A 25,040-nucleotide genomic window follows, 5' to 3' on the forward strand; every position below is an offset into this window, starting at 1 on the left:
CGCTTCCATGGGGAATGACTCTCAGCCAGGAACCGGGTTCACAGCTGGCTAGCGCAGCTGCGGTGGCGCTAAGGAGCAGTGAGCCAAGAGGTAAGGAGCAGCGAGCAGGCGAGTGGTAGGAAGGGAGGGGTCCTAGACTGCAAGAGGGATCCTGGACTGCGAGAGGACACAGGCTAGGCCAGCTGTGGGCAAACTATGGCCCGTTTGAAATGAATAAAACTAAAAAAAAAAAGACCATACCCTTTTATGTAATGATGTTTACTTTGAATTTATATTAGTTCACACAAACACTCCATCCATGCTTTTGTTCTGGCCCTCCGGTCCAGTTTAAGAACCCATTGTGGCCCTCTAGTCAAAAAGTTTGCCCACCCCTGGGCTAGGCTGAAGGACCCTCCCCCACCCCCCACCCCCTCAGTGCATGAATTTCGTGCACGGGGCCTCTAGTGTATATTATAAAATTCTAATCTTTGTTCATTCCTACAGAATGTATTAAATATTCAGCTTAGCTTGTGGTTGGGGTTTTGGCTTTTTTTTTGAGTTTAAATATTTCTTAAAAGGGATATTTTTCACCATATCAGAAAGCAGAATTATAATAGCATGCTCGCCTCTGGACAGTTCTGAGACAACAATTTTTTAAAGTAGATTTTATCAGTTACTTAGTGTTGCATAACAAGATACTCCAAAACTTAGTGGTTTTCAACAACAGTGACATGACTGGACAGTTCTTTGCTGATCTGGGCCTCTATATGGTCTTTCACCCCTGAGCTGCTTAACTTTAGGGACTTCTAAATGTTCAGAGATGATGAACCATATCTTTATATCATATTTATTTATTCCCTCTGAAGCAGGGAATGGTTGGAAGAGACTTCTGCCTTTGGGTCCCCAGTGAAGTCCTGGGTCCTAACCGAGGCTCTGTTAAAGTATATGTGCTAGCAAGTCATTGATTCACCCTGGTCTTCATTTGATAGAAATCAGTAGGTTTCAAGTGTTCTGCCCCAAACCACCTGAGGGATAAGATAAATTTTCTTTAGCAGCTAAATTCAGTTGATTACTTTAGTTTGTTGTTTAAAGTATAAAAACTATATTATAAAAATAGCAGATATGCATAGTAAACCAGTGCAATGGAAAGTTAAATGAAAAGTTCATGTTCTTTCACTACTCTCATTCCTTTATTCCATCTCCACAAATGTTAGTTCTTTTGTGTAGCCTTCTAACAACTTTCTTAACATTCCTTTGTTTTGATTAAATATAAAATTTTTTTAAATTGTAAAAAAAAAATCTAAAAGTTTCTTTTAATTTTTTCTACTGTTCCATCATCAAACACCATCTTTAAAAATACTGCTTATTTTCAGTAGTTTTTTCAATATATAAAACAAAACAAAGGCGTTGTGCATAGTAGCCTATATCAATAAACACTTTTGAACTTGTTTGGATTAGCATGACCAACCATCCTGGTATACCCAAGACTGTGGAACTCCTTAGAGAAGGAACTTTAAGTGCTAAAACTATAGAACTTCTGGCAAATTGACCCTAACAGCAGAACGACTGGGAATGACTGGTCACTATGACACACACTGACCACCAGGGGCAGACGCTCAATGCAGGAGTTGCCCCCTAGTGGTCAGTGAGCTCCCACAGGGGGAGCTCTGCTCAGCCACAAGCCAGGCTGACTGCTGCCAGCACAGCAGTGATGGCGAGAGCCTCTCCCACCTCCTCAGCAGCGCTAAGGATGTCCGACTGCAGCTTAGGCCTGCTCCCCACTGGCAAGTGGACATTCCCCCTAGGGCTCCTGGGCTGCCAGAGGGATGTCTGATTGCCAGCTTAGGCCCGATCCCCCAGGGACCGGGCCTAAGGCAGCAGGTGGACATCCCCCGAGGGGTCCCAGACTGCAAGAGGGCACAGGCCTGGCTGAGGGGACCCCCCACCCCCCAGTGCACAAATTTTTGTGCACCGGGCCTCTAGTATATATATATATATATATATATATATGTATATATATATATATATATATATATATTATTAGATTATCCAAAGTCATCTTTTTTTTTTTTTTTCCAACAGTAAAATCAAATGAATTTACTTTCCTGCTTTGGCATTTATGAATGCAAATATAATTGCATAAATTTAGACTTCCTGTGAGAGAATTTGAAACCACATTGTGGATTTGACTTTCACATAAGGTTTGTCCCTTTTTTCTGAATTAGAAAGTAAACTTTTAAAAAATCTATTCTTGTATTAGACCCTAAGCAAAATCAACAGAACCCTGATTTTTTTATATATATTTTTAAAAGCCAGTGAATTATACATACTACAAACAACACTCACCCCACCCCTTCCCCACGGTAACAACTTTCAATTACAGTCAAACCTTGAAGGTCTTCTTCTCAAACAATTTGCTTCTCAACCTGACAACCCTTTCATGGTCATATCTGTATGATCAGTCACATATCTGTCAGGCGACAAAAGAGAGAATGTGCAAGTATGAGTCAGTTTACCGCTAAAACTCATGTTAACATCTCAGGAAATTGTGCTGTGAATACTTTCATGTTTTTTGCTTTTGTTGCTACTTATTATTAAATTTTCATTTTTTATTGTACATTTTATTTTTGTTAAATTTTCATTTATATTTTATGTCCTTTATGGTTTTTAAAGTGTTTACTTATAAACACTTTAAGAACAAAAAGATTGACCAGTACCTTAGAGTTGTACTATATAAATGGTAAGAAAAGTTAAAGCAAGGAATCATTTGGGGATCTGGAACAGATTAATTAAATTTACATTATTTCTAGTGGAAAACATTGGTTCGGTTTTCAGACAGCTTTCCGGAATGAATTAAGTTCAAGAACCAAGGTTCCACTGTATTTTATCTAGTTTTTTGGCATTATTTCCATTAACTTTAAATACAGTGATTGTGTTTACACATTTATTTTTTGTTTGTTTATTCTTTTTTTAAAATACACAAATAATGCATAATTATTGTAAAATTGTATATTATTGCTATAGTTACATTATCTATGGAGTCACATTTTGATGAGCTAAGATGAGGTATACTATGAGTGCTGGCATTCTTGTGAAAAATGAGATATATTTTATTTTTGGTTTTTGGTTGTTTTTAATCATTATTGTTGACAGTATTATATATGTCCCTTTTTTTCCCCATTGACTCCTTCCAGCCTGCCCCCACCCCCCACCCCAGGCCTTCACCACCCTATTGTCTGTGTTCATAGGTTATGCACATTTGCATACAAGGTCTTTGGTTAATTACCTGCCATCTACCCACCCTCCCAACCTCCCTCATCATCCCTCCGAAATTCTGCACTCTGTTCCATGCTTCCATGTCTCTGGACCCACTCCATGAATCCGTTTATTTTGTTAATTAGATTCCACATATGAGTGCATTTATGTGATGCTTGTGTTTCTATGACTGGCTTATTTCAGTTAGCATGATACTCTCCAGATCCCTCCATGCTGTCTCAAAGGGTAAGAGATTCTTCTATTTTACTGTTGCATAGTATTCCATGGTATAAACCAATGATGGCGAACCTTTTGAGCTCGGCGTGTCAGCATTTTGAAAAACCCTAACTTAACTCTGGTGCTGTGTCACATATAAAAATTTTTTGATATTTGCAACCATAGTAAAACAAAGATTTATATTTTTGATATTTATTTTATATATTTAAATGCCATTTAACATAGAAAAATCAACCAAAAAAATGAGTTGACACGCGTGTCATAGGTTCTCCATCACTGGTATAAATGTACCACAGCTTTTTTATCCACACGTCTACAGATCTTAGCTATTGTAAATTGTACTGCTATAAACACAGAGGGGTGCATACATTCTTTCTGATTGGTGTTTTTGTTTTCTTAGGATTTGTTGCAAGATGTGGATCACTGGATAAAATGAGAGTTAAATATTTAATTTTTTTTTTGAGAAAACTTTATATTGTTTTCCATAATGGCTGCACCAGTCTGCATTCCCACCAGCAGTGTACTAGGGTTCTCTTTTCTCCACATCCTCGCAGCACTTGTCATGATGGTAGCCATTCTGACAGGTATGAGGTGATACCTCATTGTCATTTTAATTTGCATCTCTGATAATTAGTGACTTTGAGCATTTTTTCATGTCTCTTGGCCATCTGAAAGTCCCTTTTGCAGAAGTGTTTATTTAGGTCATTTGCCCATTTTTTAATTGGATTGTCTTCCTTTTGTTAAATTGTATGAGTTCCTTATATATTTTGGATATTAACCCTTTATCAGATGTCTCATTGCCAGTATGTTCTTCTAAACAATTGGCTCCCTTTTCGTTTTATTGATGGTTCCTTTTGCTGTAAAGGATCTATTTATTTTGATGTAGTCCATTTGTTTATTTTCTCCTTAGTTTCCTTTGTCCTGGGAGATGTATCCATTAATATACTGCTATGAGATATGTCTGAGATGTTGCTGTCTTTGATTTCACCTAGGGCTTTTATGGTTTCATAACTTACATTTAAGTTTTTTTTATCCATTTTGAGTTTATTTTTATGTATAGTGTAAGTTGATGGTCTGGTTTTGTTATTTTTGCATGTATCTGTCCAATTTTCCCAAACCATTTCTTGAAAAGACTGTCTTGACTCCATTGTATGCTCTTGCCTCCTTTGTCAAATATTAATTGACTAATGGCATGGATCAATTTCTGGGTTCTCTATTCTATTCCATTGGTCTATATGCTTGTTCTTATGCCAATACCTGGGTATTTTGATTACAGAGGCTTTGTAGTATAACTTGATACTTAGCATTGTGATTCCTGCAACTTTGTTCTTTCTTGAGATTGCTGTAGCTATTTGGGGACTTTTTTGGTTCCATATAAATTTTTGGAGTACAGTGGGGCCTTGACTTACGAGTGTCCCGAATAACGAGTTTTTCGAGATACGAGCCGTCTCTTGGCCGATTTTTTGCTTTGAGTTGCGAGCTAAAATTCGGGTTACGAGCCAGCTTCAGATACCCCACCGCTAGTTGGCGCAGCGAACATCACAGTGAACGCCACAACATCAGCCCAGCATCACGTGTCTCACTCGTTCACTTTTTGATTTGACGTACGAGTAATTTGATTTACCAGCTCCGTCACGAAACGAATTAAACTCGTAAGTCAAGGCCCCACTGTATTTGTTCTTGGTCTGTGGAATATGCTGTTGGGGACATTTTAATAGGGATTGCATTGAATCTATAGATTGCTTTGGGTAGCATGGACATTTTAATGATGTTGATTCTAACAATCCATGAACACGAGTATATTCTTCCACTTGTCTATATCCTCTTCTATCTCTTTTTTCAATGTTCTGTAGTTTTCCAAGTATAAGTCTTTTACCTCCTTCATTAAGTTAATTCCTAAGTTTCTTATTTTTTTTGTTGCAATGCTAAATGGCATTATTTAGTTTCTCTTTCTGAGAATTCATTTTTGGTGTATAAAAAAACCATCGATTTTGGAGTGTTGATTTTGTATCTTGCTACATTGCCAAATTTATTAAATCTTGTAGTTTTGGTGGAGTCTTTAGGGTTTTCTATGTACAATATCATGTGACCTGAAAATAATGAGAGTTTCCTTTTCTCCTTTCCAATTTGGATGTCTTTTATTTCTTCTTGTGTGATTGCTTTGGCTAGGACTTCCAGTACTACATTGAATAAGAGTGGTGAAAGTGTACATCCCAATCTTGTTACTGTTCTTAGAGGAAATGCTTTTAGACCATTGAGCATGATGTTCACTGTAGGTTTGTCATATATGGCAAAGTTATGTTGAGTTATACTCCTTCTATTCCCACTTTGCTGAGAGTTTTTATCCAAAATGGTTTTTGGATTTTGTTTAATGCTTTTTCTGCATCTATTGATATGATCATGTGATTTTTGTCTTTCAATTTGTTTATGTGATGTATCACATTTATTGATTTGTGAATATTGTAACAGCCTTCCATCTCCAGAATAAATTCCACTTGGTCATGGTGTATGATCTTTTTAATATATTGCTGAATTTGATTTGCTAATTGGTTGTTGAGAATTTTAGCAACTATGTTCAGGGATATATGCCTGTAATTCTTTTTCTTTGTAGTGACTTTGTTTGGTTTGGGAATTAGAATAATGCTGGTCTCATAAAAAGAGCTTGGAAGTGTTCCTTCCAGTTGGATTTTTTGGAATAGTTTGAAGAGGATGGTTTTAGTTCTTCTTTGAATGTTTGGGAAAACTCCCCTGTGAAGCCATCCAGACCCAGGCTTTCATTTGCTGAGAGTTTTTTGATTACTGCTTCTATTTCATCCATTGTTATTGGCCTATTCAAGTTTTCTGATTCAGTTTTGGGAGATTGTATTTTTCTTGGAATTTGTCCATTTCATCCACTTGTCCAGTTTGTTGTCATATAGTTGTTCACAATATTTCCTTACAATCCTTTGTACTTCTGTGGTGTCAGTAGTCACTTCTTCGCTTTCTTTTCTGATTTTATTTATTTGGGTTCTCTCTTTTTGTTTCTTGATGAGTCTGGCTAATGGTTCCCTAATCTTGTTTATCCTCTGAAAGAACCAGCTATTGGTTTCATTGATTTTTTTTTATTCTCTGTTATTTAGTTCTGCTCTAATCTTTATTATTTCCTTCTTTCTATTTAATCTGGGCTTTTCTTGTTGTTCTTAAGTTGTAGGGTTAAATAGTTTATTATTTTTCTTATTTTTTTGAGGTATGACTGTAGTGCTATGAACTTCCCTCTCAGGAAGGTTTTTTGCTGTGTCCTAGAGCTTTGGGTTGTTGTATGTTCATTTTCATTTGTTTCCAGGAAGTTTTTGATTTCTTGATTAATATCATTGGCTACCCATTCATTGTTTAATATCATGCTATTTAGCCTCCATATGTTTGAATATTTTGATGTGTTTTTACTGTAGTTGATTTCTAATTTCATTCCACTTTGATCTGAGAAGATGCTTGATATGATTTCCATCTTCTTGAACTTGTAGAGACTTGTTTTGTGTTCAAACATGTGGTCTATCTTTGTGAATTACCCATGAGAACTTGAGAAGAATGTATATTCTGCAGCTTTGTGGTGAAATGTTCTATAAATGTTAATTAAATCCATCTGATCCAGTGTGTCCTTTAGAGTCACTGTTTCCTTGTTAATCTTTTGTCTTCAAGATCTATGCCGTGAAATCAGCAGAGTGTTAAGGTCCCCTACTATTACTGTATGACTATCAATCTCTCCTTTAAAGTCCTTTTAAAGTGTTTTTTATATATTTAGATGTTTTTATATTGGGTGTATATATGTTTATCAGGGTTATATCCTCTTGTTGGATTGATCCCTTTAATATTATGTAGTGTCCTTTGTTGTCTCTTGTGATGGCCTTCATTTTGAAGTCTTATTTTGTCAGATTGAGTATTGCTGCCCCATCTTTTTTTTCTTTTCCATTTGCATGGAAAAATTTTTCCCAGTCCTTCTCTCTCATCTTGTGTGTGTCTTTTTTTTCTCAGGTGGGTCTCTTGTAGACAGCATATAGTTGTGTCAGTTTTTCATATTCATTCAGCTACTCTGTGTCTTTTGATTGGATCATTTAAATTCATTTACATTAAAGGGTATTATTGATAGGTACATATTTATTGCCATTTTAATTCTGTATGCCTAGGTTTCTCTCTCTATTTCTTCTTAATACAGAAGTCCCTTTGGCATTTCTTGTAATGCTGGCTTGGTGGTGATGAACTCCTTTAGCCTTTTTTTTGGTCAGGGAAGCTCTTTATTTCACCCTCTATTTTGTATGGTAGCCTTGCTGGATATAGTAATCTTGGTTTCAGTTCCCTGCTCTCATTACCTTGAGTACTTCTGGCCTGTAGAGTTTCTGATGAGAAATCAGGTGTCAGCCTTATGGGAGAGCCTTTGTAGGTAACAGTTTGCTTTTCTCTTGCTGCCTTTAAGATTCTCTGTTTGTCTTTAATTTTTGGCATTCTAATTAGAATTTGTCTGGGCATAGGCCTGTTTGGGTTCTTTTTGCTTGGAACTCTGTGCCTCCTGAACTTGTGTGACTTTTGCCTTCATCAGGTTAGGGAAGTTTTCTGCCCTTATTTCTTTAAACACTTTCTCTGTCTCTTTCTCCCTTTCTGCCTCATCTGGCACACCTACTATGCCAGTATTGTTACATTTCATGTTGTCCCACAGTTCCCTTAATCTGTCCCTCCTGTTTTGTTGTTGTTGTTGTTGTTGTTCTCTTGAGTGATTTTTTCCTACCCTGTCTTCTAATTCACTGATCCGATTCTCACTTTCCCCTGATCTGCTGTGTGTTCCTTCCAGTGTGTTGTTTATTAGTGCTGTGTCATTCTTTATTTCTGTTTTCATAGTTACCGTGTCATTTCTCATGCTGTTGAGCATCTTTACCATCATTATTTTCAATGTTATATTAGATAAATTTCTTACTTTCATTTATCTGTTCTTCTGGAGAATTCTCTCTTTCTTTCATTTGGGGGTGGTTGTTTTTTTTTTGCCTCCTCATTTTGGCTGCCTGTTTCAGTTTGTGACTATGTATTAGGTAGATCTGCTATGCTTCTCAATCTCTAGTGCAGGACAGTGTCAAATTCTGTTTCTCACTAATTAGATTAGGGAAATACTCATAACCTCCAGAGACTGCCTCTGCCTGAAGACTGGCTGGATTTAGTCTTGAGTAGCCCACAGGCAATCATTCACAGGTGAGGATAGTTTTTCCAACAGGGTGGGGCAATTGCTTCTGCCTGAAGGATAATTGTTATTCTCAGTCTCCTAATGGGCCTTGGAAACTCCACAGGGTGGGGCAATGTATTTTCCAATAGGGTGGTTCAACTCTCTTCCATGTAGGCAAAACTGCCTGGATAGCAAATGTCTGTGTAAGATGACATACATAGTGTAAGGGAATAACTTGGCACAGAAACCCGGGGTGTCTGCCTTCTAAGCTCTATCCTTAGAGCCCCCTACTCTAGCTTCTGCTCACATAGCTCCTGCCCAAGCTGACCTCCCTCTGCTGGAGCACAAGGTAGTGGCTATACCAGCCGTGGGCAAACTATGGCCCGTTTGAAATGAATAAAACTAAAAAAAAAAAAAAAGACCATACCCTTTTATGTAATGATGTTTACTTTGAATTTATATTAGTTCGTACAAACACTCCATCCATGCTTTTGTTCTGGCCCTCCGGTCCAGTTTAAGAACCCATTGTGGCCCTCGAGTCAAAAAGTTTGCCCACCCCTGGGCTATACACAGAATACTTTGTGTTGGTCCTTTAAGAGGGTGCCTGCATTTCTAACCATCTTTCCATGGCAGACAGCAACCGTGCTGCTTTTCATAGCCAGATCTTATGTGATCACCTTTCTCATTTGTGCTCTCTGCTGGGGTGCCCAACTTGGAGATTAGATCCCAGAGTTCTTAGGCCAACTCCCCACAGCTGAGATATCTCTCTGGAACTTAAGCTGCTGTCTGTGGGATCCCATTCTGTTCTTTTGTGCCTCCTCCCATCCTACCATCTCTATGCTGTCTTCACTTAACATCTTTGGTTATCAGGGTTCTCTCCAGCTAATCTTCAGTTAATTATTCAGGATATTTTTTGTATTTTAGTTGTAACTCCAGTTTGGTCCCAGGAGCGTGTCTGTGTAGCATCCACTTACTCTGCCGCCATTTTTAATCTTCACATGAGGTACATTTTTTCTACACATGAATTTTGAATTCCCTGCTGTGGGATGTGAATGATGAGCCCTTTCTTCTCCCACCTCATATCCTCACACTGACTCACAATACAGTTCCGATCACTCCTACATCTCTCTCAGACATACACAAACACACACCTAAAATCTTGCCATTTTTATTAAATCAGAATTCTTTCTATAATGCCTATGTACTAGTATGCTCCTTGGAATTGACCTAAGTTCTAAACATTATTATTACTTTCTCTTTTTATAACCACAGCTTTCATTTTCCTTGGAGTTTTATTCTTTGGTTTGCTTAATTTTCTGTGTGCTATCACTGTTTCACTTGTAAAGTCTCCACCATTTGCTTGAATCTCCTCTTATTCTGTTCTTGTGAATTTTATCCTCTAGACAGAGCCTCATGTCCTGCACTGTTTCCTGTAATTCGAGATCTCCTTTCCCCATCACCCCTGGGGTGCCCTGTGCATCTGGTTATCCTTGTATTTTCCACATGTCATATATTTCTCTTTTTTGGTTTACCCTCTAATTTTTATGTAGCAGCAAATTTCTGAAATTTATATTTGTGTACATTTTATTTTTACCCATCTGTAATTGAGGAGTATATATGCATGTAATCTTATGTAAACATTATTTGTTTATAATTCTTTTATATAGTAAAAAATAATGTATAAGTATATGACTAACACTTGGAAAATTCTAGCTGATAATATATATAATCTTAGGAAATTTGTTCAAAAGTAATATATAGAAATTGCAGTTACTCAGTAATACGGTGTCCAAAATATGTATATAGCACAGTATCGAACAAATGATGGCCACTTCTGTCTTCCTATTATTCTTAAAATAGATATAGTATATTTTTAATTTTTTAATAGTTTATTATAAATTGAGAGAGAAGGTTTTTGTTTTTTTTAAAATATCCCTCCTATCCTGTCATATTACCAAAAAAATCTTTATTGGATTTATTTTCTATTGACTTTCACCTAGAAGAAGGAAGCTTTTCAACTCTATGCCTAAGTACTTCTAGATATGAGTTTCCTTATGCATTTATGATCAGGCCATTTTTTATGTGTGATATATGTTTGCTAGTGGTAAAACCATGTAATGAAAATGTGAGCATTGTTACTGATAAAAATATAAGTTGCAAAGTGAAACTTACATCAGGCTGGGTAGTGGAGTTGCTATGGTTTAACTTCTGAATTAGGTTGAGTTACCAACCTAATCAGTGACTATATCAGCTTCCCACACGGGATTCTGCTCCTATAACCATGTAATATGAAAGAGTTAACTGGCAGGGAGAGCTGGGAAAATAAATGAGGAAAGACACTTACCTAGGTTCTTCTCCCAATTTGACTATTTGTTAGGATTGGTTTTCATTGTTAACAGGAAGATCCAAAAAAAATAATGACTCAAAAACAAAAGTTTCTATCATGCAAAAATGAAATCCAAAGGAAGGCAGGGCAGGACTACTCTGATGAGCAAAAATAAAAGTCAGAAGGGAAAAAAAGAATAACATTCTCAAAGTACTAGTTGCTTGTGTGTGTATGTACAGGGGTGGGATTGAAAGGTCATGTGATAATTATAATTGTGGAATTAGTTTAACTTTTTAAATTTACTTTAAAAGATATTAAAATTTCTTTTTTGTGTGAATTACTTTCTAAACCTAGTAAAGTACCTTTAGGATGTTAATGAAGTAGTAACAGTTTTATATTATGAGACCTTTTTTGTGTTTATTTCATTTCTTCATAACAGTTGTTTCTTGGTGACATAACTTTATCACTCTCTTTTAATTTTGAAATGCCTATTGTTATTACTCCTTCGTTTATTCAATAGATAGTAATATAAAATATATCAGTGAAATGGAGAGACCCAAGCAGTCCCACTTATAACTGGTACTTAATATGTGAGAAAGATGTTATTTAAAGTCAGTGTATAAAGGATGCTTTAGTCAAAATTTTATGTTTGGACTACTTGGCTACTTCTAGAAAACAAAATCCCTTATTTAGGAATCTAAACAAAAGTAAAATCCTGAAAATACTAGAATTAGAGATGTGCATAATTTTGAAAGTGTTCATATAGGCCCAAATCTATAAAGAAAATATTGCTATATTTTATAAGATTTTAAAAATTCTACACAGTAAGATACTAAAAACAAATTTAAAGATAAATGACAAGCAAAATGCAGTTTTCAACTTACAGACAAAACAAATATCTTAGCAAAGCAAATGCTTATTTAATTTAAACGACAAAAATACCTTAGAGGTTCTTTATTTTAATGAGAATGTCTCTAGAGTGTTTTATTATTAAGGACTAGAGGCCTGATGAATGAAATTCATGCATGGGGAGGGTCCCTTGGCCTGGCAGCTGGCGATCAGGGCCAACCGGTGGGGTGATCGGGGGACCGGACCTGACCGCTCACTGGCCGGCCCCCCCATGGTCTGCTCGCCGGCCGGCCCTGCCCCACTGCCGCCGCTGCCGGTTGCCTCCCTCTGCAGGGAGACCGAGGGCCCCCACTTGCACCCTCCTTGGCTGGCCTGGGGCCTGCAGGCTGGGGGCAGCTCCTGCGTTGAGCATCTGCCTCCTGGTGGTCAGTGCGCATCATAGCAGCCGGTCGTTATGCCGTTTGATTTGCATATTAGGCTTTGATTATATAGGATACTAGAGGCCCGGTGCACAAATTCATGCACTGGTGAGGTCCCTGGGGGTGGCCTGTGGAGATTGGGCTCCAGCTTGCGCCCCCAGCCTTGCAGCCCCAGCTCGCGCCCCCAACCCCACAGCCTTGCCTGGCACCCCGCCTTGGCCTGCCAACGCCACCTCACATGCTCCACCATCTCGCCTGTGGGGAGATCCATTGGTACCAGGCCCCCTTCCCAGCTCCCAAAGTGCCTGGGAGCCAGGCAGCGGCCCCACCCCCCACAGCCACTGCTTGTTTCCCTCTACGCAGCAATCGGCAGGGTGATCAGGTCCCTGCTCGCACCCACCTTGGCTGGTGCTGCCCGCTTACCTACTCCACCATCCCACTGTGGTCCCGCTTTCATCGGGGCCCATCGGGGCCAGCAGTGCCTCCACTGCCACCCTCTGCCAGCACCACATCGCAGATGCCCACCATGTTCCATACCACCCCCTGAAGGCAGCATACATCATAGCAAGCAGTAGAGCTCCTGGTCTCCCGGTCGAACTCCCTGTCAAACGACCGCCTGGGGGGACAATTTGCATATTAGGCTTTTATTATATAGGATTAGGTTTTTAATCTATTATTATAAATCTAAAAACACTCTTTAATTCATAATTAAGAGTTTTCTTTGACACTGGTGCTGAAATTTAGAAAATTTTTAATGCATCTATTTGAGATACTGAACTGGTTTCTTTTTAATTTGTAATCTTAACATTGGCTTTTAAAAAAATCATTGCAAACACCATGTATTCCTATATATTTTTTTGTATACAGTGTCGTTTATCAAAAATGAATATGGTTGTTGAGATCTATGTTCATAGATAAATTGATACATAATTTCTTTTTTATGTTTGTCAATTTTTGGTATTCAGTTTAAACTAGCCTTGTAAAATCATTAAGGAGACTCTTCCCATTTTTCAGTCTTTAGAGAAGTGTAGATAGATAGAAATCACCTTGTCATTGAAGATTTGACATAACAGCACAGCTCTAAAACAATGTGGGCCTGATTCCTTTATTGAGTACATATCTCGGGCAACGTTTTCAGTTCTTGTGTAGTTTTGCTGGGTTTCTTCAGTTTTTCTATCTCTGAAAGCAATCCTGGTAATTTATATTTTTCTAGATGATCATCTGTTTAATCAAGATGTTATAGTTTATTGGCATAAAGTTATATGTATTATCCTTTTATAATTTTTAAAACTTTTACCTGTATTTTTGTTATTATCACTTTCATTTCTGGTGTTGAGTTTTCTTCCATTTTTTGGTCTTCCATTTAGCTTTTTGGAAAGAAAAATAATTAACTATATCCAATCACCACATTATTTTATTTCTCTAGTTTACTTTGGTTTATTTTCTTTCTTTCCCTAGTTTCTTGAAGTAATTTTATTTTACTTAAGTTGGAAATTTTCTTTGACTACCAATCTGTCTGTGTCCTATAGATGTTGATATCTCATATTCTCAATATTAATATACATTTATTCCTTGGGCCTAAGAATTATTTAAAGCAATATTTTAAATTTCTAAGTGTTTAGTTTGGGAGTTACCTTTATTTATAATTCTGTTTGTTAGTGTTGTGGTGAAAGAACATATCCTACATGATGCTTATCCTCTAGAATGTGAAGTGGGTTTTCTTCATCCCTGTTACACTGTCAATTTTTAAATAATAGTCTATAAACATTTAAAATACATACATTTACTTATATATAGACACACATTCTCTTTGTATTCAACTAACATTATTTTAGAGATAATAGCACTTAGAGAATTATGTGACTGGTTCTCTGTCACAATTAGTAAATGATATAATAGCTTTCTGAATCTTTGTCTAGCCGATTTTCCCTCTGATCCTACTGCCTCCAGAGTATATTATATATCTGTATGTTTGGTGTCTTCTAATATATATGTGTAGTTATATCAAAATAAAGTCTGTAAGAAGTTATAAATTTAGAATGATTTTATGATTTAGAAAAGTAAAAAGTGTTTAGGTAGAAATCATTTGAATCTTTAGAATTAAAGATTGTAAGAGAGACTTAAACTAGTCTTACTGAATAAGTCATCTGTAGATAGATGGGGTATGAACCAGAAAAGACATCTTGTATATGGAGAACTTAAGAACAATAGCACATATGCATCTTGGAACAAGCCTGACCTAGGTGGATGGAGGAGGTCTTTGTTGAAGAGGAATCTATATATATAAAAGCCTAAACGACTGAACAACCGAATGACTGGTCGACTGGTCGCTGTGACGCACATTGACCACCAGGGGGCAGACTGTCAACATGGGAGCTGCCCCTGGGGTCAGTGCACTCCCACAGCCAACCTCCCATGGCCCCTCCCCCTGACCAGCCAGCCAACCTCCAATGACCCCTCCCTCTGGCCAGCCAGCCAGCCAACTTCCTGTGGCCCCTCCCCCTCGCCGGCAGATTCCAATGGCCCCAACATCCCGCAGCCCCTCCCCCCAGCCAACCTCCCACAGGCCCGATTGCCAGTCAGGCTGAGGGACTCCACCCATGCACGAATTCGTGCACTGGGCCTCTACTGAGAAATAAGACCATAGGTAACATTGGGCCTGGTTAGTAGGACTGGTGAAAAAAAGTTTAAAAATTAAATGCAAAGCAGTTCTATCACCTGTTGACCAATGTCACATTTCATTTTGTAAATGTGTGGTGGTTTCTTTGCAGTATCAGTGATAATTAAATTAACTGAAAGGACAAACAGTTCTAAGTGTAAAGGACTCTGAGGAATTAATATGAGGTTGATTTAATAACTCAACAGTGTTAACTGTATTAGTGATAGATTGATTAGAGCTCTGCTAAATATATCAGCATGCTAAATCTGTTGACAGTTTGAAGGAATAAATAGGATTGCAGAATATTTTAAAAGTTAGAAAACTAAATTTTAAAAATGAGGAATGTATGCTAGTAAAAAGCGTTTTTGAAAAATTACTTCGAGAAATTAAAACATACCTCTACTGGGTTAAACACCTATAGATTGTAAATTTGTCATTTACTTGTAAAAATTAGGAGAGACTTAAATAGAGCAAAAATCAAAAAATAAACATAATCTTAGAGTAAAAGAAGACTATGTATATATACATATACATATACATATATGTGTATATATATATATATATATATATATATATATATATATATATTCCAGTGTTTTAATAAAAACCCATGTACTATTTATAAAATAATCACAGCCTCTATTCTGAAAGTAGATAGAAAAATGGATAACTATTTAGTGTTATAATTTCTATCTCTAAACTATAGTAATTATCTTAACAAACTCAATACAGATTTATTTTATTTTGGCCGTACTAATTTAGGCCAAAAGCACAATATCTAAAATATTTGAATATTTAAAAACACACCTATAATAGCCTAAACAGTCATTGCCTAAGGGGCGTAACAAGTAAAAGCAGTTATTGTTTTTGTTTTATATATTTTATCAAATTCAGTATAATTTGATTATTAAATGAACATGTGCCTTTTTTTCAAATAGGGAAAATGGAGAGATTTTAAATAGTTCTAAGCAAAGTTCATGTGTGCTAATTAGGTATGCCAAGAAGTGAATCTTGATAATTTTACATGTTAAGATATAGTCAATTTCCATGGCTATTTTAACCACAGCTCTCAGAATTTAGAATGACATATATATTCTAAAAATAACCTAATAGAATATATTATTTTAGCTAAAAAGTAATTCTTACTCTATTTATAATGCTGAGCTATATAGAAAGAACTTACTAGCCTTCCCCTTAATGAAGTATAACAGTATATAACTAGAACATTTAATGTCTGTTAGTTATATTTTCTCCCTTCTGTAAAATACAGTCGTATAGGTGGTAAAATCTTATGTCCAAGAATTACTTTAAAAAGGCATACATTTGACAAAGAAAAACCCTTCTATAGAAAGGATAATTTGAAATATATGTTGTATATTTTATGGTTAATAGAGCTACAATTAGGAATAAGTCTAACATAAATGAGTATTCTAAAAATTATCTTTAATCGTAAAGGTTTCTTGTATACAGCATTATTTGATGTATAACTCTACATATATTTCTGTATGAGCAGATCTTTTTCAAACCATTTGCTCACGTGTAGAAATATATTAGTATTTATTTTCCATCATAATTAGTTATAAATTATGAGGTGTTTTATCTATAAAGAAAAGCTTCAGCATAATAGTAATAATATTCATTAATAAATAATTATATTAATAAAATGCAAAAATTTTGAAGCAACAAAGAATTCATTCTATGGTAACTACAATCTCTGGGCTTGCTTATTCATCCCTTATCTGTGGGCCACCCAACCAAAAGTTAATTGTAATAATATTATTAGGATTCAAGAGCCAGCCATTTTCTCTCAGATATGGGTATTCTACAGGAGCTGTATTTCAGCTATAGAATTTGGGATATTAGAGGCTACATCAAACTGATTCTAGAAAACATAGGATAGGAGATGCTTAGTATCTCAATCTTGGGCTATCTCCCATCCAATTATTCACCAGGCCCTGAATAGACTTTGACCAGACTTTGACAAGTTTTATAAAATTGGCTCACATAGTAACCTTAGATGTATTGTTTATTTTACCATTTTTCTTTGTAGAAACAAAGAACATTTATATATTGAAGGGGTAAGGAAGGGCTTATGTGGTCAGTTTTTTAGAAAGTTCTTTTAATCTATGGAACATGAAACAATAAATATTCTTATACATACTATCTTGTTTGTAATACTTTAAAAGAAAAAAGGCATATTTGAATGCAACAATAATTAAAGTTATAATATTCAAAGATTTCATTGTTATAGCTAACCAAAACTGACATTGTGTTACATTTCTTAGGCAATTAAGTTGGAATATTCAAGGTTGGTTAGATTGGCCCAAGAAGATACCCCACCAGAAACAGATTATCGTCTACATCACATAGTGGTCTACTTTATCCAGAACCAGGCGCCAAAGAAAATCATTGAGAAAACATTGCTGGAACAATTTGGAGATAGAAACCTGAGTTTTGATGAAAGGTAATTTAAAAATACAAAATACCTTATTCGTAGGTTCAAATTGTTCTTATTTTTGTAGTTCCCAATGCAATTTTTGAATGTTTATTTTACACATACACAAAGACATTTCAATAAATACAGCACAAAATCTGACTTTACTTAATTTGAACAGTTGCTTTGTAATTTTATCTATAGGTTATAATCATGACCTTTAAAAGCTTGAACTGAAAATAACTCATCGTTTCCATACATTGCAGTTGTGAGCTAAGCAATATAATGATACACAGAAGAGTATACTGTAATCACTGCTTTGTGGGAGTCAATATTTTAAAGATAAAAATTTTTCAACCTTTATACTAAGGATATTTGGAGTCAGATAATTGGTTAAATTAATTTTAGTTTATAAAAAAAGTTTTCTCTTAGAAGTTCCTATAAAATTATTTACTAATATTAAAATTTTAAATTTAATCTAGTGAGAATGAATACTGTTTAAAAAACGTCTCAGTTAAAGATCAAAGTATTGGAAGTTATTTTAGAATACAGAAACATTTATGCTGTCTTGGAGTTCATTGTAATTGCATTTTAATTTTGAAATAAGTGATTATCCTTTTATGAAATTTCAAAATACTTAATGAAAAATATGTTTAGCAGAGGAGAATATGAGGAGAAATGAACATCTAGTATTAATTCCTGCCTCACCATGTGTCTGAAATTTAGGATTAAGAGAAATAGTACAAGTAAATGGTTTTGAACAATACCTAGTAGACACTGAGTGCTCAGTGCGTGTTGGCTATTTCAGTTTTTGATAGTAGAAGTATGGTTATCATTTATTTTGCTACATATGGCTACAAAGAGCTCTGAAGTATGATTATGACCCTTTTTATCTATCTGTTAATATACATGTTCCAATAAACATATGCTACTGAATTTGGGGAAGAGATTTATGGAATAATCACATTGACTTTTTATTCTTTTGCAATTTTTTGTCCTGGCAACTGCAGATAGTCAATTTGTTTTAATAATCTAATTTGTGTTGTGCTTAAAAGACAGAGTATGTGCTAGCATGTGATAACTAAATATATTTTGTAGGGATTTCTGATCACGAATTTATTGGAATGTTTCCATTCTTACTTGAAATGATAAGAATGTTTTGTATTCTTTTGTACTATTTGCAAATAATGCTATTGGGGGAAGTAAAATTTAATGTATCTTGAGCTAAATAAATACAAATTATTTTTAAAAGTATATTTTTATCTATGCAATCTTTATTAATAGACTATAATTTAAAAACCATAAGTATAACACAGTAAATTTGACTTAGAATCATTGACTTAGAATCATGCAGTCTTTTTTATGTACTTTGTAACCAACATTGGTCTCAAAAAACACATTTTTTTCTTAAGCTTATTTGGGAGTTGTTTCCTCAGTTACAGTGGTTTTCATTTATATATGTGTTGGGTAGTTTCATTTATTTAACACACATTTTTCAGTTTTACGGATTTGGCTTTTGATTTAGGAATATATACTTTTTTTATTTTAAGGTGTCACAACATAATGAAAGTGGCCCAAGCCAAACTTGAAATGATAAGACCTGAAGAAGTAAACTTGGAGGAATATGAGGTAATGTGCTTTGTGAGAGGTCAAACTATAGACTGAGGAATTCTGTGGTTCACTGATCTTCCTTTCATTTTAGCACAGCTAAGCACCTGAGAAAGTGAGGCATACGGAGTGAAGTCATACCCACCAAAGTTTTTTACAGCTAGCAGGTTACAACTTGGTTAACAGAACCTCCATTCTTAAATGCTATGCTTTCCTGAAACCATGCTGCATTTTTTCCTTTGTTTCACCACATGTTTTGGTGATGTTAGAAATTCATTTTAATCATTGAATCCCACATTTATTTGTCATTATTGGATGTTGTGCATGTGAGAGAGCACACACAGTACTGTGATTGGGCTTGCAGTAATTTTATGCACAAAATTCTCTGTCTTAACTTTTGGCTTTAAAATTAATACCTTTTTTTTATTCACCAATTCAAATACCTAGTATTTATTCAGACTTTAAACTTATACTATATATGTTATATATTTTAATGTGTACATCATTAAATGTAATATTTATGATACATTATTCAGTAGTGTCTTTTAAAATGTACAAATCCAGTTAATTTTTAGTTGCTTTCATGAGTGCCTTTGATTAATGTTTGGTCCTATTTACAAACTTAATTATTTTACATTCCCTTAAACAGTTATTGTAATTCACCATATTATAACAGATAAAAGGAAAGCTACTGAAACACACATTTTTAATGAAAACCCTTAGTTAACCTGGAATAAGAGATAAGTACTTTAATCTGCTAAAGAGTGCTTTGAAAAACAAAAAAATTACAACAAATATATAGAATTGTAGACGTGGAAAGCTTGCTATTTGAGATTAGGAAAAAGGGATGTCTGCTGTCACCACTTCTACTCAGAATGGTACTGAAAGTTCAAGCTGGGCAGTAAGGCAACAAATATAAGCAAAAAGTAAAAGATATGAAAAGAAGCAATGAATTTATCATTGTTTTCAACTTTAGACCTAGATAATACAAACAAAATCTACAGATAAATTCAGTGGAACTAGTAAGAGCTTTGCAACATGCAAACCTATGTCAAATATCAATTCGTTTATACCAATAACAAATAATCAGAAATTGAAATTTTTAAAAATGGCACTATTTACATAAAATATCATCCAAAATTATGGGATACCTAGAAATAAGTTTAACAAAACATATGCATGACTTTAGGAGTCATTAAAGAAGACCTAAATCAATGAATAATATGTATCATCTTAGGAAAACTTGGTATTATAAAGATGACAGTATTCTCCTAAATCAGTGGTTCTCAACCTTCCTAATGCCGTGACCCTTTAATACAGTTCCTCATGTTGTGGTGATCCCCAACCATAAAATTATTTTCGTTGCTACTTCATAACTGTAATTTTGCTACTGTTATGAATCATAAATATCTTTTATGCAGGATGTATTTTCATTGTTACAAATTGAACATAATTAAAGCATAGTGATTAATCACAAAAACAATATGTAATTATATATGTGTTTTCTGATGGTCTTAGGCGACCCCTGTGAAAGGGTCGTTTGACCCCCAAAGGGTTGCGACCCACAGGTTGAGAACCACTGTCCTAAATTGTTTATGGATTCATTGCAGTTTCTATCAAACTTTTAGCAAGTCGTTTTAGGGAGTTTGCTATACCAATTCAAGAATTTTATGGAAATGCAAAGATTTCAGCCTAGTCCTGACATTCTTTTTTTTTTTTCTAATATATTTTTATTGTTGATAGTATTACAGATAGCTCCCATTCCCCGCCCCCTTCTCTACCCTCCTCCCTGCCCCTACCCATCCCTCCAGATCTTCACTACCCTATCGCCCATGTCCATGGGCTATGCATGTAAGTATATTAGTTCTTTGGTTTATCTCTTCTCATCCCCCCAACCTTGAGGTATGCTTCGGATCTTATTTTGTCGGTCAATTCATTTTGTTCGTTAGATTCCACAAATGAGATCATATGATATATATATATTCTTTCTCAATTTGGCTTATTTCACTTAGCATATTTTCCAGGTCCATCCATGCTGTCCCAAAGGGTAAGAGACCCCTCTTTTTTACAGCTGCGTAGTATTCCACAGTGTCAATGTCCCACATATTTTTATCCATTCACCTTCTGATGGGCACTTGGGCTGTTTCCAAATCTTAGCTATTGTAAATAACACTGCTATGAACATAGGGGTGCATATATTCTTTCTGATTGGTGTTTTGGGATTTTTAGGTTATATTCTCAGAAGTGGGATAGCTGGGCCAAACGGAAGTTCCATTTTTAATTTTTTGAGGAAACTCCATACAGTTTTCCATAATAACTGGACCAATCTGCATTCCCACCAGCAGTAAATGAGTGTTGCCTTTTCTCCATCCTCACCAGCCCTTGTTGTTTGATTTGCTGATGATAGTCATTCTGACAGGTGTGAGGTGATATTTCATTGTAGTTTTAATTTGCATTTCTCTGACGATTAGTGACTTTGATCATTTTTTCATATGTCTCTTCGTCATTTGTATGTCCTCTTTGGAGAAATGTTCAGGTCATCTGCCCATTTTTTAATTGGATTGTTTGTGTTTTGTTGAGTTGTATGAGTACTTTATATATTTTGGCTATTAACCCTTTATCAGATGTATCATTGGCAAATATGTTCTCCCATTCAGTGGGTTTCCTTTTCATTTTGATGGTGGTTTCTTTTGCTGTGAAGAAGCTTTTTATTTTGATGAAGTCCCATTTGTTTATTTTCTCCTTAGTTTCCTTTGCCTTAGGAAATGTATCCGTAAACATATTGCTATGTGAGATGTCTGAGGTTTTACTGCCTGTGTTCTCTAAGATTTTTATGGTTTCATGCCTTACATTTAAGTCTTTTATCCACCTTGAGTTTATTCTTGTGTATGGTGTAAGTTAGTGGTCCAGTTTTTATCTTTTTGCATGTGTCTGTCCAGTTTTCCCAACACAGTTTTTTGAAGAGACTGTCTTGACTCCATTGTATGCTCTTGCCTCCTTTGTCAAATATTAATTGACCGTAATGGTGTGGGTCAATTTCTGGGGTCTGTTCTGATCTGTTGGTCTATATGCCTGTTCTTGTGCCAATACCAGGCTATTTTGGTTATAATGGCTTTGTAGTATAGTTTGATATTCGGTATTGTGATCCCTCCTACTTTGTTCTTCTTTCTCCAGATTGCTGCAGCTATTTGGGGTCTTTTATGGTTCCTTATAAACTTTTGGAGTATTTGTTCTAGCTCTGTGAAGTATGCTGTTGGTATTTTAATAAAGATTGTGTTGAATCCTGTAGACTTCTTTGGATAGTATAGACATTTTAATTATGTTAATTCTTCCCGTTCATGAATATGGTATATCTTCCATTTGTTTATATCTTCCTTTATTTCTTTTTTTCAATGTCCTATAGTTTTCCAATCACAGATCTTTTGGTTAAGTTTATTCCTAGGTAATCTTATTTTTTTGTTATTGTTGCAATGGTAAATGGGATTTCTTTTTTAGTTTCTCTTTCTCATAGTTCATTATTGGTGTATAAAAATGACATCGATTTGTGGATATTTATTTTTTATCCTGCTATCTTGCTGCATTCATTTATTAAATCTAGTAGTTTCCTGATGAACATTCTTGAAGAACAACTAAGAAGGCTTATTCTACTAGTAATCAAGACATGCTATCTTAACTATTATGTTTATAATAATACTAGAGACCTGGTGCATAAAATTTGTGCACAGAGGGGGGGGGCCTTCAGCCCAGCTTGCACCCTCTCCAATCCTGTAGCCCTCGGGGGATGTCCAACTCGCAATCCGGGATCTCTGGCTCCTAACCGCTCACCTGCCTGATCCCCCTAACTGCTCTCCCATGCTGGCCTGATCCCCATAACTGCCCTCCCCTGCCAGCCTGATCCCCTTAACTGCCCTCCCCTGCTGGCCTGATCTTTCTGACTGCCCTCCCCTGCCGGCCTTATCCCCCTGACTACCCTCCCCTGCCCATCTTGTCACCCCATTAACTTTTTTTTTAATCTTATCCCCTTCACACACAATTGTACTTGACTTCCTTATTGGCTTCTCTCTCTCACACAATTGTTCTCTCTCCTTTATGTAACACTTTTCCTACTGACTCATCATTTATAAGCTTTTCCTTTCTCTTTATTTCCTACTTCTGTTCCATCATCCTTCTTCCCATCTTTCTCCTACCCTCCCTCCCTCCCCACATTCCTTTTTCCTTAATCTTTACCCCTACCCTCCCTCCCCTTTTCCTTCTTCCCACCTTCAATTTTTTTCTTCACTTCCTTCCTCGGACCTGCTTTGCTCTCTCCCCCATTTCTTCCTTCTTCCCATTCTCCTTTTAAGCTCTACTGGCTCCCCTTTAAAACTTTTCTTCCCTCCCTCTTTCTCTCTCATCCTACCTTTCCCATGCATTCTTCTGTACTTATTTCCACTGTTTTAATATCTATCTACCTGCCTAATTATTCATTGTCATTTATCTTTTTTCTTTTCTGACTCCTACTTTTATTTTATTTTTTTATTTTTTTGAAATATATTTTACTGAGTGGAAGGGAGAGGGACAGAGAGTCAGAAACATCAATGAGAGAGAAACATCAATCAGCTGCCTCGTGCACACTCCCCCCTGGGGATGTGCCCGCAACCAAGGTACATGCCCCTCACCGGAATCAAACCTGGGACTCTTGATTCCACAGGCCGACGCTCTATCCGCTGAGCCAAACCGGTTAGGGCCTGACTCCTACTTTTAAAATCTGTCCCCAGTAGACAACTATACTTGATTTTCATTATAGCTCCTACAGTTCTCTCATACATTCTCTTTCCTTCTTTAATTCTGCTGTCTACTGAGTCCTTTATAAAGTTCTTCCCTCCCTCCTTCCCTTCTTCCCCATCCTCCGTGTCCCCCCCCCCCTCCGAGTCAGGGGAGGGTCCACCAGGCTGGGGCTGGTGTCCATTGCGGGGACCACTGTATTACGTGCACGTGCATGCTTTTCTCCCGATGGGTGCTGAAGGCGGGGACGCGGAGGCCTTTCCCATCCCCTGGCATGCCCGCTCCCATGCCTCGAGCAGCTCTCCATCCACTCCCGTCCCAAATTCGCAGGCAATGGGCATGCTTGCATAGGCACGGCCGGGGCTCAGCTTGCCCTCGGGGGGCGTTCCACCCAGGATGTGAGCCCCTGTCTGGGTCGGACCGGGCAGATGAATAGATGGACGGCTGGAGAAAGCCGCGGCAGCTTCCCTGTGGTGTGAGGGTTGCCTGTGGTCTCCACGGTGGCGGGGCCAGGTCCGCGTGGCGGGAGAAGGCTTCAAGATTGTGTGCTTGGGAGGATCGATTGATGTGCCGGGCATCGCGGGGCCACCCTGTGTGTCTGGTGGTGGGATCCTCACATTGTTTACCCGGTGGCCCGTCCAGGTCTGGTGCCTTACCTCGATGTCCACTCTCTGTTGTCGCGCCCAGGCCCTTCCTTCGTATTGGGTCCACACCCTCTCGATTTGTATGCGCGACCCCTCCCAGGATCACCACCAATGCTCGCACCCCCTGGTTGGTGTCTGCCAACCATGCCTTCTGCCGGTGGGTGTTGCCACTCGGTCTTCCCCACCTCAGGGGGGTTTGGTGGCGTCCTCAAGCAGAGTGCATTTCGACAGGGCATGGTGCCAGGGGAAGGGAAACGAGCCTCATGCAAGTTCCCCTGCTGCGTGTGCAGCCTGTTGAACAGTCATTACTATGATGCGGTAACGGACAATTTGCATATTACCTCTTTATTATATAAATTAGCGTAAGAATGGGTATATTAGAATAATAAAGCATAATAGGGAATCTAGGGACATACAAATCAGTGGACACAGGATATATGCTAGAGATGGCAAGCAAATTGGTTGTGAAGTCTACATCTGTCCCCAAAATTCAGGTTACAACTTAATTTTAAGTTGTGATTTGATTCTGTAGTCCCTCCCTAAGGTTGCTTTATCAGATTGGATTCAGCATATTTTCATTCTGAAAATATCTTGTATTCTTTCTAATTTCAGAGTCATTACATCTTACAGGTATTCACATAACATGTTTTTGGATTTCTTAACATGTCATATATCTTTGTCTTG

General features: G+C 36.8%; 1 protein-coding gene across 10 annotated transcripts in view; it reads left to right on the forward strand.

The window, feature by feature from the left end:
• Positions 1–25,040, forward strand: part of USP25 (ubiquitin specific peptidase 25) — a 181,669-nt gene that overhangs the window by 147,844 nt on the left and 8,785 nt on the right. For all 10 annotated transcript variants that reach the window (XM_059688108.1, XM_059688111.1, XM_059688109.1 and 7 more), the window contains 2 exons: positions 17,192–17,370; positions 18,891–18,969. In XM_059688108.1, the coding sequence (XP_059544091.1) occupies positions 17,192–17,370; positions 18,891–18,969 (258 nt within the window). The remainder of the gene's footprint in view (positions 1–17,191; positions 17,371–18,890; positions 18,970–25,040) is intronic.

This window comes from Myotis daubentonii, chromosome 3, assembly GCF_963259705.1.
Source record: "Myotis daubentonii chromosome 3, mMyoDau2.1, whole genome shotgun sequence".
In the NCBI taxonomy this organism is placed as follows: Eukaryota; Metazoa; Chordata; class Mammalia; order Chiroptera; family Vespertilionidae; genus Myotis; species Myotis daubentonii.